Genomic DNA, 18,758 nt, shown 5'->3' with positions numbered 1-18,758 from the left:
TTAGACACTCCGCTTTACATTCATCATAACGTTAAATTACCTTTCTAATTTCAAGGTTACCCGTTTGGATTACTTCTTATAGCACTTGATATATACGTGTTTAATAGCTGAAGTAACATATATTGAAAGGCTTCGTTTAGCCACCTTCTTTTAAGACGTGGGCTCTCATTGGTTACTATACACAGTTAGAAACATACTGAAAATAAAAACCAGCATGAAAAAATATATATAAATATATTGGGCCAGTAAAAACACTAGCTCAGTGGCCCGTGATGCCAGTAGTTAAACATCTAAACGTAGAGTCCCGGTGGGGTGTCATGATTTCTATTGAAAGGGAAACGCATTCTAACAGAGTTAACCTTACACTGCTTTGTAAGATCGCTGATCATGACAAAGTTGTTTTTATGCAGAACTATTGCCAGGTAAACTTTTACTGTACACAGAGACCCGACACCTAATTAGAACCTAAATATCAAGCAGGACTGAACGTATGCATCTTAAAGGCAGAATGAATGTGGTGTACAAAATGTTTAAATAATTAAGTATAAATACATATTTATCTGGTTCCAGTGATGGCCTCTGTTTCTCTAATAAATAATTTGACATTCCTCAACATCTTTCTTGCTGTATAAAACTGGACAGAATTTGAATTTTATCAGAATTTTATTTTTTTTAAACAAGTTGTGTTAGGCTCCCGAGTTGTGCATCCAGTAAAGGCGCTCCACATGGAGCGCAGGATGTGCCCTATAGCCTGGAGATCGCAACTCCGAATCCAGGTCATGTCACAGCCTGCCGTGACTTGGGGTTCCTAGGGAGTGGAGTAAAATTGGCCGAGCGCCGCCCAGGTAGGGATGGCTTTGGTCAGCAGGGGAATCCACCGCCCACAGCGCATTAGCAATATAGGTCGGAGGACGCGTGTTCCAGCCACCCTTTCCCGAGTCGGGCGGGTTCTGGTGGGGCGGAGGAGGTTATGTTATAGGCTCCCTCTGAACCTTGTTAAATCTCAGTGGCGGCGTTTACATGCACAAGTCATGCCAGTTTTCTTCACGACCTATTTGCGTACTTTTCAGGAAATGCATTTCTATGCAGTTCTGATTTAGAGGGGAAAAAATCAATTCATAGTCATTTAGGGGAGGGGATATTTAAATATCCGTGTCTGCTTCACACACACACACACACACAATGATTATATAAAATATAATTTGTACATTTTACTACTAAGAATCTATATTTGTGTATATGTGTGTTTGTGGGACATCTAAAAGTTACATTTCATTAATACTAAAACCGCCTTTTACAAAACATGTTTTTATTTTAAATATAACCTACAATATTAAATTATATATATACCTGTTGTTCTCTCTACTGGACCTGGTAGCCACCGATTCCATCGTTTTATACAAGATAGGAGAGTTTTCATCATTAAGCTAGCCACAGCGCTACAGCAGAAACATTTCAAACTCTCTATCCTCTACTTGGATTCCGCTCTGCGAGTGACACACGCGAGATAAATCATGTTACTTTCGTTTTAGATTAAATATTATTTTTGTTTTTATAGTTTTGTATGTGCATACACCTGTTTACACACTAGCTTCTTTTGAAATGCTTATTTTATTATAGTTTTTTTTTCATTTTTTGAAGCAGTGCTTTATATGTGATAAATGATAAAACAAACCCTTTTATGTTTAATTGTTCATTTAAATACGGCGTTTCTGCTGTGCAGATGTTTGATATGATGCGCTTTAATACAACTTGAGTTGTATCCGATAGTTTGTCTTTTACCTATATATTGATGGTTTTAAAATGTGCCGGCGGTTGTAGGTATGAGTATAATCGCGTCGGTTCTTGTGTTGAAGTAGTCCATAAATGTACAGCGTGTGTGTGTTGGGTAGGTGTCTAGGTTTGGTACGGCCTTTCTGCTGATGATTACGCGATATTAATTCAGACAAATTATCGAAACCTCGTGATCCACAAGCACGATTCCTGCTCCGGTTTACAGGGGTTTTTATAGCAATTTTTATCGTGAGAAAGTGATTGGCAATGCCCTTAAAGTCGCGCTGCTTTACTATGTATTCGCGTGACAACGTCACACAGTGACTGATTTTCAAGTGCATGTAAACCAAGCCAATGTGACCTCACTTCCATCTGATAAAAGAGCCAAACTATCAGTTACAAAGAAATTCAGGGTGTGTAGAAATGTGTAGATTGGAACATTGTAGCAAGTAAAAAAATACATTATATAAATAGTAATATATAGTAAATATATATAATATACCCTTATATACATATCTATAGTTCCACATTATAGTAGTTGGGAAACTGCACAATATACCTTAGTCATCAAAGCTGTAGTAAAACTACTGTGCCCACAATGCACCAGAATCCATTTCCACAACCACCCCTTTACCTGCAAGCTCACATGTTGTTGGAGACACACCTGGTCGGTTGATAGAGACATTTTGGAAGCAGGTAAGTGTTTTTCTCTGTATTATTTGAAAATACTGAATTACTGTACAATATTTTATAAACCATATTGATCCAGCCTAACCCAGTGGTTTCAAGGAGAGGCTGTCTGCAGACAAACCAGCTGGTAAGACCGATGTGTGTTTCTGTGTTGTCTATGGTTACAGGCCTGTTCAATTTGAATTTGAAATAAACTATTGTCCTGTTCAGTTATTGCTGGTTCCAAGTTAAAAAGTGCTTGCCAGATTTTGATTGTTGTTTTAAAGGGCTGTGTCATTCACAGTCTAGTTTGAATTTAAGCTGGTTAGGTAAATAGAGAACAACAAAAGGCAATAGGTAGGTACAGTACTTTGTGTAACGTGAGACAAATTCTGTGCTGTGGCTCTTTTTGTATTGTGTAGAGTTAATAAAAAAGTGTTATGTTTTTCTATTTGTTTTACAGTATCCAACAATTCCACAGTCAGTTTTCATATCATTTAAAAAGCCCTGTTTTGAAACAAATTCAAAGGCATAGCAGCAAAAACATTGCAAGACACAGTAACAATAATTTCAGTGCAATAAACTTGTATCATGATAGTTTAATCTCCTTATATTTCTTGTATTCTTCCTGCTTTTGCACTTCTGTTTAGGCACACTATAGACTGTCATTGTTTGGAGGATGTGAATGTGATTAAAACAAATAAAGTTAGATGAAAGGCATTCCAGCTACATTTCAAAAGAGAGAAATCTTTAATGCTTTCAAGTGCCTACACGAGCTGCCATTCCTGAAAATTCCCCTTCTGATTTTGCATTTTGTACATTGGCTTCAGATTACAGAACATTGATCCTGTATACATAAACATACGCATCAATGAGAGCTGACGCAAAAAAGCATGTGACCCACAACACGAATTCATGAAATATTGTCGGCACTCTGTGTTATAATCACACAACGACATTAGCTGGCTCTCTGCATCTTGCCAAGACATATTGATCGATGTTTCTTGCTGGAACTTCAAAAGGATTGTACTGTTCAGATTCTGTTCACTGTACTTTGTCAGAAATTATACAACAACCAGACTGCTCTCCCATTGTTTTCTATGGCGGTGAACCATTCTGCTTTTTCACAACGGCAAATAAAGCATGGCTGAAAAGATAACAGCTGTTCTAAAACCACTGCTTACTGATAAAGCGCTTCACAAGGACACTTGAACCTTACACCCAAACTCTCTGTGATCTCTGGCCTTGATCTTTAGCGAATAGTGCCATTATTACCTTGTTACATGCTACAGCAATGTCATTATTTCTTAAGTAGACCATGCTGACTGTCCATTTTGTGTTTATTGTAGGAGCCAGTTTTCCAAGTGTTTGATAAATCCATACAGGGAACTGCAATTTTAAACTTGGCCCACAATGTGTCACACATCCACTAATTAGAGTGTCTGAAGAATTTGAAATCTGTGATTTAGAAAACGGAAAACTCAATTCATTCGCTGGCCTTTGTCTCCTGGTTGAAGAAGTTAAATGCTAACTGGATATACAATAGCAAGAATACTAGTCAGTTTCAACAAGATATTCCTTCTAATAACATTTCTGTCACCCCTGACTTGTCCATATAAGTCTGATGTCAAGCAGGTCCACCTCTTGCACTTATTACAAAGGATTAAACACTTTTCTGTTCCAAGTGTTTAAAACATGTTTGCAATTACGTTATGACATTTTATCCTCGCTAAAAGAAACACTGAAAAAAAAACTATTATAAACTTTGCAGTCCTAAACTTCTGTTTCTAAGTGTGAATGAGGCACACTTTGTGTCAATTGTGTATTATGCTTTAGTTTTAAGAACATAAGAAAGTTTACAAACGACAGGAGGCCATTCGGCCCATCTTGCTCGTTTGGATGTTAGTAGCTTATTGATCCCAAAATCTCATCAAGCAGCTTCTTGAAGGATCCCAGGGTGTCAGCTTCAACAACATTACTGGGGAGTTGATTCCAGACCCTCACAATTCTCTGTGTAAAAAAGTGCCTCCTATTTTCTGTTCTGAGTGCCCCTTTGTCTAATCTCCATTTGTGACCCCTGGTCCTTGTTTCTTTTTTCAGGCTGAAAAGTCCCTTGGGTCGACACTGTCAATACCTTTTAGAATTTTGAATGCTTGAATTAGGTCGCCACGTAGTCTTCTTTGTTCAAGACTGAACAGGTTCAATTCTTTTAGCCTGTCTGCATATGACATGCCTTTTAAGCCTGGAATAATTCTGGTCGCTCTTCTTTGCACTCTTTCTAGAGCAGCAATATCTTTTTTATAGCGAGGTGACCAGAACTGCACACAATATTCAAGATGAGGTCTTACTAGTGCATTGTACAGTTTTAACATTACTTCCCTTGATTTAAATTCAACTCTTTTCACAATGTATCCGAGCATCTTGTTAGCCTTTTTTTATAGCTTCCCCACATTGTCTAGATGAAGACAGTCAACAAAAACTTCTAGGTCTTTTTCATAGATTCCTTCTCCAATTTCAGTATCTCCCATATGATATTTATAATGTACATTTTTATTTTCTGCGTGCAGTACCTTACACTTTTCTCTGCTAAATGTCATTTGCCATGTGTCTGCCCAATTCTGAATCTTGTCTAGATCATTTTGAATGACCTTTGCTGCTACAACAGCGTTTGCCACTCCTCCTACTTTTGTGTTATCTGCAAATTTAACAAGTTTGCTTACTATACCAGAATCTAAATCATTAATGTAGATTAGGAATAGCGGAGCATCTAATACTGATCCCTGTGGTACACCGCTGGTTACCACACTCCATTCTGAGGTTTTTCCTCTAATCAGTACTTTCTGTTTTCTACATGTTAACCACTCCCTAATCCATGTACATGTGTTTCCTTGAATCCCAACTGCGTTCAGTTTGAGAATGAATCTTTTGTGCAGGACTTTGTCAAAAGCTTTCTGGAAATCTAAATAAACCATGTCATATGCTTTGCAATTATCCATTATCGATGTTGCATCCTCAACAAAATCAAGCAAGTTAGTTAGACACGATCTCCCTTTCCTAAAACCATGTTGACTGTCTCCCAGGACACTGTTACTATATAGGTAATTTTCCATTTTGGATCTTATTATCGTTTCCATAAGTTTGCATATAATAGAAGTCAGGCTTGCTGGTCTGTAGTTACCTGGTTCAGTTTTGTTTCCCTTTTTGTGGATCGGTATTATGTTTGTAATACCACCCCTGTGTCAAGAGACTGCTGCATGATCTTGGTTAGCGGTTTGTAAATTACTTCTTTCATTTCTTTGAGTACTGCTGGGAGGATCTCATCTGGCCCAGGGGATTTGTTTATTTTAAGAGCTCCTAGTCCCTTTAACACTTCTGCCTCAGTTATGCTAAAGTTATTTAAAACTGGATAGGAACTAGATGACATGTGGGGCATGTTGTCAGTATCTTCCTTTGTAAAAACTTGTGAAAAGTAATCATTTAATATATTTGCTATTTTTTTTTCTTCATCTACGATTTTGCCATTTGTATCTCTTAAACATTTAATCTCCTCTTTGAATGTTCTCTTGCTGTTGTAATATTGGAAAAACATTTTGGAATTGGTTTTAGCTCCCTTAGCAATGTTCATTTCTATTTCTCTCTTGGCCTTTCTAACTTCCTTTTTGACTTGCGTTTGCAGTTCCATGTACTCTTTCTGCGTACTTTCTTTTTGGTCCTTTTTTAACGCTCTATAAAGTGCCTTTTTTCGCTGAATATTTTTTTTAATTGATCTATTTTAAGCCATTTTGGCAATTTTTTTTGTTTTACATTTAGATTTGTCTACTTTAGGGATGTAATTGTTTTGCGCCTCTAGTACTACATTTTTGAAGAACAACCATCCTTCTTCTGTGGGTGTTTTCTCTATTTTACTCCAATCTACTTCTGTTAGTCTCTGTTTCATACCTTCATAGTTTGCTTTTCTAAAATTGTAAACCTTAGCTTTAGTCATTACTTTTGGGGTTTTAAAAAACACTTCAAATGAGACCATGTTGTGGTCTGAGTTTGCCAGTGGTTCTCTGACCTCTGTTTTAGTTATTCTGTCTTCGTTATTTGAAAAGACTAAATCAAGGCATGCCTCCCCTCTAGTCGGTGCCTTGACAAATTGTGTTAGGAAGCAGTCATTTGTAATTTCCACCATTTCAATTTCATCCTTTGTGCTACCCACCAGGTTTTCCCATTTTATATGGGGGAAGTTGAAATCCGCCATTAGTATGGTTTCTCCTTTGCTACACGCATTTCTAATGTCATTGTATAACAGATTATTAAGCTTTGCAATAATCAGAAAAAGCCCCAGTTTTCTAACTAAAAGACAATTGGTTTCAATACTTTTCAATTTAAAATGTTTTAAGGGGCGTAGACAATAATAATAATAATTACACACATTAAAAAACTGTAAATTCAGGTAGCCAGTTACCTTTTATAAAAGGCTATACCTTGTTAAACAAAGGACAATTACAAAATGGAAATTAAAATGGCCTACCTTTCTTGCCAGCTTTTGAAATTGGAATCAGGTTACAAGGAAACATTTTCAAAATGTGCTGAAAACAATAAGGACATTGATAAAGACTTCTTGTAGAACCAATTGTCTCCTTCTTATTATTGATGACATAAACCATTTCTCTATTAGGACAGGGTTTTCTAGTTCCAATGCTGTAATATTTAACCAGGGTCATTACACATTACAAATGAGCATTGTGTTAAAGGAATGTATTCATGCAGATTTGCCTTATTAAAACTCATAAACAAACCAACATGCAAAAGTAACGTGCACATGTTATTGTCGTTTCCACCTTTGAGACAGAGTGATCACTGCTTTTTAATCAGTTTTCTTCAGCATACCCCCATTTGTAGTAATACTAACACAAATCTTTGACAGGTTTTTTAGGATTTGTAGCTTTTTAGTTTAAACTTCGTGGTGTCACTCCCTGTGCTGTAGGTCAGATTGCCTGTAACTAAACCATTCGAGTGAATCTGACCTACAGTATGGAAAATGGTTGAGTACCAGGAAGCAACAGCTACTTTTGACTGTTGCATTAAAGCAGGGATCTCCAACCCTGGTCCTGGAGAGCCCCTATCCAGCAGGTTTTATAGGTGTCTTTACATCATCAGTGGCTAAAGATCTGGAACACCTGTTAATCTTGACTAATTAAGCCAATAAATGGTTCAATTAAATAACAGATATTGGTTGAAACGAAAGCCAGCAGCCACAGTAGCTCTCCAGGACCAGGATTGAAGACCACTGCATTAAAGGAATATATACAAGTAAAATAACAAAGTGCTTCATAATCACAGTCTACATTAACCTATTGCAGAGGTACTCAACCCTGGTCCTGAAGGGCCGCTGTCCCTCCTGGTTTTTGCTCCAACTGTACCCTAAATTACTTGATTGGACCAATGAAGTGCTTATTCGAAGCTAAATTGGTCGAATTAATCAATTTAGTGAACAGTTAGAACAAACACCAGGCGTGACAGCGGCCCTCCAGGACCAGGGTTGAGTAGCCCTCACCTATTGGATACATAGTTTCCAATATGTGTATAACCAACAGATATGCAGTTACACCGAAAAGCAACCAGAAAGCCCTCATTGAGTTGAGAATGCCCCTTCATTTAAGTTTAATATCCCAATAAAGGAACTTTATGCAAATAAAAAATATGTAAAAGCGTAAAAGGACAACATGAAACAGGTGTCATTAAAGAAAGTGGGAATATAGCATTGTTTTTGGCCCCGCTAAATTAAATAAGTCATATCTTTTCATTACAGCACAATGGGAAATGGGGTCTTTGTTAAAAGTTTGGACTAGATTCAATTGAAGGCAGGTATTGTGTTCACCATGTCGATTGTAACTGACAGATGGATGTATGGACATACAGACACCCCCATAAAAATGAAAACTCTTTTGGATATTGGTCTGTTGGATATTGGACACCTGACTGCCTTCCCTGCTGGTGCCAGAAAGTCAAGACCACAACATTCCTTCTTATAACAGCAACTCTGTTCATCAGACTCGTCTTGTAACTTTCTGTTTCAAATCAGAACCTGAGTCAGCTCGGTTCCTGCGTGCTCCTGCCCCTAATGTGCTGCTTCATTTAAAATGCAAACCTGATAAAGAACGCGTCTTACTACCTCAGCGTCCACGAGCAGGGAGGGTATTGTCTCAGCCTGATACAAGAGCAATACTGATTCCCCTTGGGAGAAATAGAGCCCTGTCTGGTGCTAGGATCTCATTCAGGCAGCTTTTGATGTGCACTCAGGTGTGCTTGAAGTGACAGCGCAAGAAAGACCTTTTCTAATTGGGAAATATTGAGTCAGTAATACCCTGCACAGAGGGGGGATGTTAAACAATGCCATTTTAAATTAAACATTTAAGGGTTGTAATGACCACTTTTTAAACTGTAAGTGGTAAAATTTAGGGGTTTAAAAAATGGGCTATTCTTTTACTCTGGTGTCATTCATGTTATTTGATTTCAAATTGTTGTCTTGTTTCTGTTTCATCAAATAGTCAAAGTTTAAGCTGAGTACAGTGTATAGCCAGTTGATGAAAACTTTTACTATCCCAAGTTTAGCATCCCACAAGGGATATGAGTGTCATTAATGTGAGACTGCAGGATAGAGATTAAGACTAATTTGATTATTAGTCTCACCTTCAACACCAGTGCAAATATCCCTGATGACAAATGTATTGATAACGTCTGGTGTTCTTTTAAATGTTGTTTTGATTTCAATATTTAATGACTAAGGGCACATTAATATGAACCAACAGTTCAGTAGTTGCCTTTCTAGGGTCAAATGCAAAACACGGGGACCCTTATGCGCTGATCATGTCTGTCCATCGGTCTGTCTTTTAGTCGCAGTAAAAAACAGTCTTCAAACTTTTCTCATACACTCTGAGCAAATAGACGGTATGATTCATATTGCATTTGGCAAATATTTACAATACTGAGAACCCGCTGTATCAACTTGCACTGCTTTTAGCTTTCTTCTCCTTGTTTTGTGTATTAATCAATTAATCAAACAACTGGATGCTGAAGCAGCAGCCAACAGCCTATCCGCACACTCAGACCTGCCATCTTGCCCATTGTGGTTGAAACTAACGTGTTACACGGAGATGCAGCTTTTATGTATTACAAAATCTATGGCATTGAATCCATTTGCATGATAAATTCCTCAGTCATGTGAGGGCAGCCCATGACTCTGCAGTGTATGTGAATGCTGTTGTCCAGGCCGTGCAGGTGAATGTGCATTCCTTCACTCTCCCAGGAGGACTGGAGTATGATCTGGGATTGCAGGAGGAAAACCACAGGCAGCAGTGATGGCAGTAGTGGAGGACTGGAGCCCAGAGGACGTGGCAAACTGGCTCAGTCACATTGGCTTTCAGGACCATGCCGTTACCTTCTGGGGTATAAGGATTTTTTTTTACAGCCTCCTGTCTTTTTTTTTTTTTTACTTGGTGTAGAGTCACACTAAATAAACAGTTGGGCTACACTTTTTCCACTTGCCATGCAATGAGCCTAATATACTCTATGCACACACATTTTGAAAATGTGAGGGTGGGGCATCAATTAGAAATATGTAAATGTTTCACTTCTTATATCTAATTAGCACTTGCACCATTATCACTGGCTCATTTTTATTTCATTTGATCTTGATTTTCATTGTTTAATATGTCAGCAGAGGGCACTCTATTGACAAGAAAGGATATGCTTGCCGCCTTCACTGTCAACTGTTTTGAAATACAACTTTATTGATTGCAGTATTGTAACAAATTGCTGTTAATAAAGAACTGGATTGCCATGAATTAAACCTCTGGAAAGCAATAGCTATTTGAAGTTTACATGTACTTGTAGTTAATGGAGAAGTGAGGAAACTGGGGGATCGATTTGTTAATCATTGCTGTCAAGCCAGGAAAGAAAGGGAGTTTCTGATTTTAAGTATTTCTGTTTTTCAGAAAATTATGTCTGTGGTCAAGATCTTGTGGAAATCACAGATTCATCTTTGGGTAAGAATCATTAATATTTCAGGAATATTTAGGAATATTTCAGTACATGTATGTGCATGCATGATGAATTGCAATTAAATCCCTTTTCTATATAAGGTAAAGCAGTGTGCAAATGTATTAGAACAAGATTTGTTATTTATATCCATTTATACCTACCTGCATGATAACCTCTGGGTGTGAGAATTTCAATTTCCACTCAGTAATTGGTGATATAAAAACAATAGGCACTCGTGTATGAAAACGTTAGACCACTTTTTTCTTTGATTAGGCAACAACTTATAAAAAGTCTCATGCATTTCACCATTTGGGGCTATGTGTTCCTTTCCACTTACTGTTTTAAATAAACTGCATGTGTGCCCTATTAAAGCCATGAATTAGACTGTTTTCAAGGATTTTTAGTTACAGTGCTTTAATTTCGGATGCACAACAAATCAAAACAACAGAAGCAATGGGATTGGGTGTTTTCATACATTTGCACACTGCTGTACAAGTGATGTTTCACATGAAACATTTACAACCTGTGTGAGTGTACTTTGTTAGCTGACCTCTTTGCACAGCTTCTGTGACAGAGCAAGACATTTGGTGCCCCAAAGTACTTGAATATAGTGTTTGCAGCCCTGGATTTTGGTTTTAAAACAGAATTTACCCCCCCCCCCCCCCCACGAACATAACTTTAGCAAACAAGAGGAGGACATTCAGCCCATCTATACTGGTTTCTCTTGATCTGAAGGGATTCTTGAGGGATCCCAATGATTTAGCATCACCTTGTCTAGGTAACATTCCATACTCTCGCAATACATGGTTAATGATGCTACCCATGGCTTTAAAATTTGTCAGTTACACACTTGTGGAAAAAATAAGATGTTCTGGAATCTGACATTTTGATCGGCTGAGATTGGCTTTATGATTTATTATATCTCAATGGTCCATGAAGAGATTTCACACCAGCCAGCACCAGAGTGTGACCTAAAACTAATTTCAACATTGAAGACATTGAGAAAGATGTTGTGTGTTTGTACATGTTTGTGATATCTGTGCATTGTAAGGAAATGAATGAATACATTTAGCAGCTCTGTTACGAAGGTCCCCTCAGTCTAGCAGTCGAAGGACAATAGCACAGCGGGCAGTAGTGCGGAAACAGCTAATATATGTAAGAATGTGACTCTTTTGAGGAACACAATGGTTGACTAAGTGGAGTAGTGGCCTTTCACCTCCAGAGGCCTGGATGCAGAACTAGCATAGAATAAAAGACAGGCATTCAGAGGTCTCAGATGAGTCCCCACTTGGGCGTATCCTCATAACCACGACAACCACTCCGGAAATGGAATTCGGCACAGGAAAAAACGTTTGAATTCAATTACCTCTTGGGAATGCAGCATGACCTTTTTTTGTATGTCTGTCAGTATATTATCTACACAGGTCTTTCTAAAGGACTTGAGAGACATATTAAATATTAGCATCGTGTTAACTAATTAATTCTTCTCATTGCTTACATTCAATTTTCTGTTTCAGTCGTCACATCCTGGTGACTTTTTAAAACTGAGAAATTAAGAGCATTGCTGTGGCCATAATAGAGCTCTGAGAAACATGTCTAAACTCTATCTGGTACTCCAGAGTGTAACCATACCCATAGTAGATATAAGAAATACTACAGTTGTTCGAAGTGGCATTACTTACTGGCATTCTTACATCCACTAGGGGCAGGGTGTTGCAAGGGGGCAGATTAATTAGTCACTAGTGTACTTGCCTATTATACTGAGAACTCTACTGTGGCTATTTTTAAACTTCTGAGTTATAAAGACGCTACCAGGACATGATGGCTGAAACCGAACATGATATACAAAGTGAATCTAAACAAGAAAAAAGATTCCATTAGATTACTCTGTTGTTTCATATCCATACCAAGCTGGTCTTTCAGACACACGTTTCAAACACAGATCATAATCACCACTTTCTCAGCCCCCCATCTGAGTACAATACTGACCAGATGCGACTGTGCTTTGATTCTCTGATCTGCAGAGATCACAACCCAGAGTGGTACAGTATTATGCACAAGACATCTCCGCAGGCTTGGAATGCTCTCATTGTACTGCACATCTAAGAAGCTCCAAGCCGCAGTGTTGTGCTTCTCATTGTATGTGGAGCTGGGTGTTATCTGAGCTCCCTGCTTTGATGTGATCAACATTCCTCAGAGAGAGCGGTTGGGTGGGAAGATCAATCACTACAATGCCTGCAATTAAATGAACAACCATGCTACTTTATGAATGCACTATATTCATCAGACCAAAACATTTCACCAAAAAAAAAGTCAGTTGGCTGAAGCTGTGATATTTGTTTATCATGGACATTTTTATATTGTGTCTTTATTTAGCTACATATTTATTTACTTAATTAGAGTGCTCAGATTTGTTTGCCATAAAGACTTGTATATATCTTGGGTCACTGCAATTCTGTCTCCATCTGTTCTTACTTGGCTGGAGTTTTGGATAGGATCAACAGCAATGTTCAACAAGGGCTAATGGAAACAAAAACATTTGAATGACTAACCAAATGCAACGCTTCTCCCGTGTCAAGCTGGGAGAGTTCCAAGCTGGACTAATGAATGCCTCAATGTTCTTGAGGCACAACCACTTGGATCCTTTAAGACCCAACCTGACATAGTTCTGAGATCAATCAGCTACCAGGAGCCAAACGGACTCTTCTCTGATAGAGCGATGTGTTATCCGATCCTGGATCTGTAGCACTACCCTGCTTCACCTGTGGCTATAGCCCCCTTCTCCCCTATGAAGATTTCAGAAGCAATGCAGCGATCGGAATCCGCATGCCTGTATTGGTTAGATTGTGTTTGAAGTGCTTGTTATCGGTGAGCTTTCCATTCTCTGGATTCCCAGTCGCTTTCTCTTGTTTGCAGCCTCAGCCCTCTGCTTCTTATCTGCATTCTTGGAATCTCTGTTACAAAGGGAGAACCAAGAGGCGGCAGAGTTTCCCAGCCCTGAGTTATGAACATCTCGTTTCAGGCATTTGAATCATGCTGAATGCTGTGGTCCACAACACTGGCCTCGAGATCTAGACTTGACTGGAACAAAAACGCACCACTGGCATGATGCATAAAGGGACCTAACTATCTGTCTAATGCGTGGAACTGAAAGTTTGGACAGAACATGGGGAAACTCTACATACTTTTATGTACACAGCTGTGTCTACATTTCAGATTAATTTGTAATGCAAGTGAATCCCCGATGTGTGTTCTGTATATATAAAAGCTGCATCTCCCTGTTGCACATTCGTTTCAGTTCACAAGGGCTAGAGGAAAGACTTTGACAGAGGGCAGATACCAGCAGGTTAGCAGTCGCTTGTGTATACAAGACACTTTAGTGATACTGTATTATTTATGACACAATCCATGGGCTATCTACAGTGCTTAGATTGGAAACACTGTAACGATTATAAAGTGAAGGACTTGTGAAATAAACATGTGCCTTTACTTTTGAATGAGAAATCCTTGTTGACCATTAAATAATGAATTGCACCTGAAATGACTGCAACCCTCTCTCTCTCTCTCTCTCTCTCTCTCTCTCTCTCTCTCTCTCTCTCTCTCTCTCTCTCTCTCTCTCTCTCTCTCTCTCTCTCTCTCTCTCTCTCTCTCTATATATATATATATATATATATATATATATATATATATATATATATATATATATGTGTGTGTGTGTGTGTGTGTGTGTGTACAGGTCTTTGTTGTTCACCAGATAGCCAAAGGGCATACAGAAACTTTTCAACACCATGAGTTATTGATTTAAAGATGTATAACTTTTAAGTTTTGTTTTTGGAATAAAAAAAAAAAAATGTACCAATAGTGAATACGCCCAATACTTGGATGCTTTTGATGCTGGCTGTCTTTTGGGATAGATTACAACTCTTGCAAGGAATTCTTTAGTACGCTGGAAGATTAAAGCTTATAGAGAACTAGCAGTAGTTAACTGTTAGAGAGAGGCGCTGTGTCTAAAGAAAATTGTCAAAGTTCGGTACAAAAGCCTTTTGTCATGTTTTGGAATTCCAGACTGACATTTCACAAAGCCAACCCAAACCCCAGTTTCTCTGGCTGAGGTCCAATCGCACTTTCAGAAGGAGGGATTTCCCATCCTCAACTTCTGGATTTCTTTAGCATTGCACAGAAAACCAAAAGGGGAGGTTTTTTTTTTTCGTTTTCAGCTCGTGAGAAGCTGTTTGATGAAGTTGTTGGAACACGGTTCGAGTATTTTGCTGTTTTTAAAGGAAGAGGGGGTCTTGCATTATTTTCATACGCTGCAAAAAGGAGATTAATGAATTGTATGGCTTCAGCGGATAGGATATTTTTAGGGGAAAGAAAAAACGTGAAGCAACATTCTGATTCATAATTTTGTGCTTCTTGGTAACTTTTTTTTTTTTTTTTTTTTTTTTTTCTGAGGATCAGCCATATTTTCAAGCCTTCCAGCACCAAAACCCTGTGGGATTACCAGAAAGAAAAAAAAAATAAGATGTCTTTTATTGGGTTTTATGAATGCTGTAAATGTATGATTTGATTATGCTGCAAAGTTCCGTTTTACATTCAACGCGTTGAATCAGGAGCTAGAAACTACAAGGTAAACTAAAATTAATATATGGATCATTTAATTTACAATAGATTATACTGTTATCTGTACCACCATTTATGTATATTTTGTTTGTTTTTTTGTTGTTGTAAAAGTTTAAAACCACACTGATGCGCTGCATATTAAGTCTAAGCATATATAATTTGTATCATAATTAGTTAATGTACTTTTATTGGTGTATTTTTTTGTTTTAAATCACGCATTTGTGTTTAAAAAAAATCACAAGAAGCCGTCCAAGTTTACAGTCGGAAAACGATTTTTGAAGTTGGCATTGGCAGAAGAGAATAATTAGATGCTCGTGCACGTTCAGCCGACGTTGGCAACTGCTACCAATACGTGGCTATATTAGTACTGCTCTTGGGGCATTAGCGTGAACATTTTAGGGGGTGTAAAGTCCTTGTTACGAGAGGATTCGCAGTATTGTGCTGCTTGTGTCTGATGCGGCATATGTTATGTATACTATGTTATCATCTGTGCTGCAGTCCAAAAGCGCGAGTTTGCGGTTTGAGCCGGAGAGAGCGCCATCTCCACATGCTCCCAAACATTCAGCTGTATTGTTACCAAGGAGATTCCGAAGCTTGGACCACAATTGTCCCAACCAATCAGTCTATATTGTTAAAGCTGAACGTGTGTGTGTGTGTGTGTGTGTGTGTTTGTTTGTGTACTTGTATATATTAAAAATGGTCAAAATTCAAAGAAAAGACCATAATTAAATGCAATGCAGAGTTGTATGCCGTTTTACTACAGTAAAGTTGTGTGTGTGTGTGTGTGCGCATATATATATATATATATATATATATATATATATAATATATAATATACACACATACACACACACCAACAGTACTAAATTTAAGGGGTGGTACTCTGCTCTTGTTTGTACACAGTTGGCTTTCATTTCAACTAATTGCGTCCTGCTCACAATTTTAAGGACTGTGGTGTTTTACTGAATGTTTTTAAGGAAAATAATGATTACATTTTTGACAGGCTGTGACTGCAAAAGTAGTGAACAGGTAACTGTCTATGAAATCTCAGTATGCCTATTTTACTTGCAATGGTTTGAAACCTCAAGATAAAGTATACTTGCAGAAGGTGCACACTGAGTGTGTTTCATGTTTTTATTTATTTTGGGGATCTCTAAATACATTACATTTAAAACCTGGTACACATCAGGCTTATTTCACAAGTTTGTTCTATTTTGGGTTAATTTATGTCTATAGTTATGTTGTATTACATGGAACACATTCCTAATTAGATTTAAATACTCAAGTCCATATTTACAGAGGTAGCTAGAAGTCAATTAATAGTACAAACTAACCTGTCCTAGTGAGAAAAAAACATTATGGTTTGGACAAACAGTTAGAATCAACCGCCATAACACTGTCAGTAGAGTGGAGCTACCCATAGACTGTCAGGATGGCACTGATCATAACCCCTAAGCCACTGTGATTGACAAGGTGCAGCTTTTGCATATTACAGAATACATTTTGGGATTCAGTTTGCAGGAACATTCCACAGTTCAGATGATGATATACCTGGCAGTGCCTGATGCCTGTTGCTTTCAGTCAGAACTGCTGCTGCCCATTTCAATTTGAATATTAAGCATTATTCATGGAACCCGCGAACCATAGATGTATATAACCTCCCAGAGAACAGTCAATCATAGTTTTTAACTACCATGGACTTGAAATGATATATTCCTTGATGGACAGCTGCAACCGTTGGAGGGGTTTTTCATCAAGCAGTACTCAAGGCATTTGTCAGACGAGACAGACATGGTTTTATCATTGCCATGTTCTCTGTTGAATCTACTGCACATACAATACTGGGCCCATGCAAGCACCTCCTTACAGCTCTGTGAGAGACCCTTTAGTCCTGTTCTCAACATCCTCTGCCATTCAGTCCTGACTTGACAGTCCCCTTTGTTTCCACTGGCAGCAGATCAAGGTCAAACCTGTTTCAACTGGGGCTTAAGCTTCTTCATATAGTATAGGCGATCTCTGTCTGGTTGCATGTTGGATTTCAGACAGCAGATTGGAACGAAGTGTGATTTGAGATTCAAATAAAAGGTTGAGAGAGAGACCATAGATTAACCATAATCTTTTGTCTTCCAAGCTCACATAAGGATCTGTTGACTGTACTGAATCAGAGGTGAGTAGCTGATTCCTAAATGCTTCGTTTCAGGTCTTTAGCAAAAGCCAACCAACTTCATAACTTAAATGCAGTTGGAACAACCTGTTATTCCATAAGAGCCCTCATGTGAATAACACTTCTGTAGTTTTTTGCATTTTCAGCAAAAAATTCTAGTGTGATATTAATACTATTCTGCAAAATGGGTGGTTTTGTGTTTATTTTTGCAATTGGATCACCATCCTAGATAGCTAGAAAGTATGTGTTTTTGTTGGAATGGGAGTTTTTCTGGAGAGGATGGCTGAGGGATTTTGAATTGTAGTAATTGAACAGTTTTGTACTTCTTATGTGGCCCCTGACTGAAAACAGAGATTATAGGCAGGTTAGCTGTACCGTACAGCTAAATGTATTTTGTTTGTGAGAGCCATGTTTTAAACTGGAGTTTAGTGTATAAGTATATATCATGTATTGTTTGTATTGTGATACAGGAACAAAAGCATAACTTAGTTCATTCCAGTTCACCAAAAGGTTCTGAAATGAAGAATACATACCCTCCCTATCTCATTTAATTATAATCCATCATTTAATCATTTCATCTTATTATGCATCATACAAGTAGCCCAGTCAGGATCATCACATGTTTAGCGACTTGCATACTGAGATATGTATCATATTGTGACCCCCCGACTGGTCTTAAACACTGTTATTTGTGTTTGTCTGTGAATGTAGTACTTATTATCAGGAACAATAGAACCAGTATAATCAGGGGTTACCATTGCCCTATGCTTCTCAGTCCCCACCTGAAACTAATTTCACCTGTAAATTGAGCTGGAGTCAAACCAAGGGCTCTAGAGGTGGAGTCATGAGAGGCTAGTCTAGGGGCTCATTTGTTGCTCTCCAGTCCTTGCTGCTACCGACAAGTGGGTAGAAGCCTGTAAGCAGTTGGATGGAAGTCTTGACTCTCTCAGCACTGCAAACTTGTATGCAGGTCAAGGAAAGATAACTCCACTCAAATCCAGAGTGTGTCTAGTACAGGAAAGAGGACTGCGCTCAGAGCAGCAGACCAGTAAACGCTGTGTCTAGTACAGGAAAGAGGACTGCGCTCATAGCACCATATTAATATCTATCTATCTATCTATCTATCTATCTATCTATCTATCTATCTATCTATATATCTATCTATCTATCTATCTATATATCTATATAATCTCCATTTATATGTACTAATGGGATTTATTTAGTTATCCTACAGTAGTCTTGCTGTGACGTTACATAGGGGTTGATTTGATCATTCTGTACCTGATTTTTGTAAATTAAGATTTTTTGGAGAGTTTTACAGCACTGAGGAATCAACTTGTATTGTCAACCAGCTATCAACGGTTATCCCTGGATTACCCCTAAAAATAGGTGCTTGATGAAATCAGTTATGCTATAAAATGCTCTTCTAGAGTATAGGGGTGACTCAACTGATCAAGTTGATCAAATCAACTCATGAATGCTGAAAGAGTTGCAGTAATGTACT

At 38.1% G+C, this 18,758-nt stretch overlaps 1 protein-coding gene across 3 annotated transcripts in view; it reads left to right on the top strand.

Moving 5' to 3' along the window:
- Positions 1 to 2,408: 2,408 nt before the first annotated feature.
- LOC121295393 (angiomotin-like) overlaps positions 2,409 to 18,758 on the top strand; it is a 53,077-nt gene continuing 36,727 nt past the window's right edge. For 2 of the 3 annotated variants that reach the window (XM_041219953.1, XM_041219951.1), the window contains exons 1-3: positions 2,409 to 2,469; positions 9,737 to 9,876; positions 10,425 to 10,475. In XM_041219953.1, the coding sequence (XP_041075887.1) occupies positions 9,789 to 9,876; positions 10,425 to 10,475 (139 nt within the window). In that variant the 5' untranslated portion in view covers positions 2,409 to 2,469; positions 9,737 to 9,788. Of the gene's footprint in view, positions 2,470 to 9,736; positions 9,877 to 10,424; positions 10,476 to 14,640; positions 15,098 to 18,758 lie in introns of those variants that run through there. The other variant, XM_041219955.1, reaches the window with a different exon arrangement.

Source organism: Polyodon spathula, chromosome 20 (genome assembly GCF_017654505.1).
Source record: "Polyodon spathula isolate WHYD16114869_AA chromosome 20, ASM1765450v1, whole genome shotgun sequence".
NCBI lineage: Eukaryota > Metazoa > Chordata > Actinopteri > Acipenseriformes > Polyodontidae > Polyodon > Polyodon spathula.
This window is presented reverse-complemented; position numbering and strand designations above follow the sequence as displayed.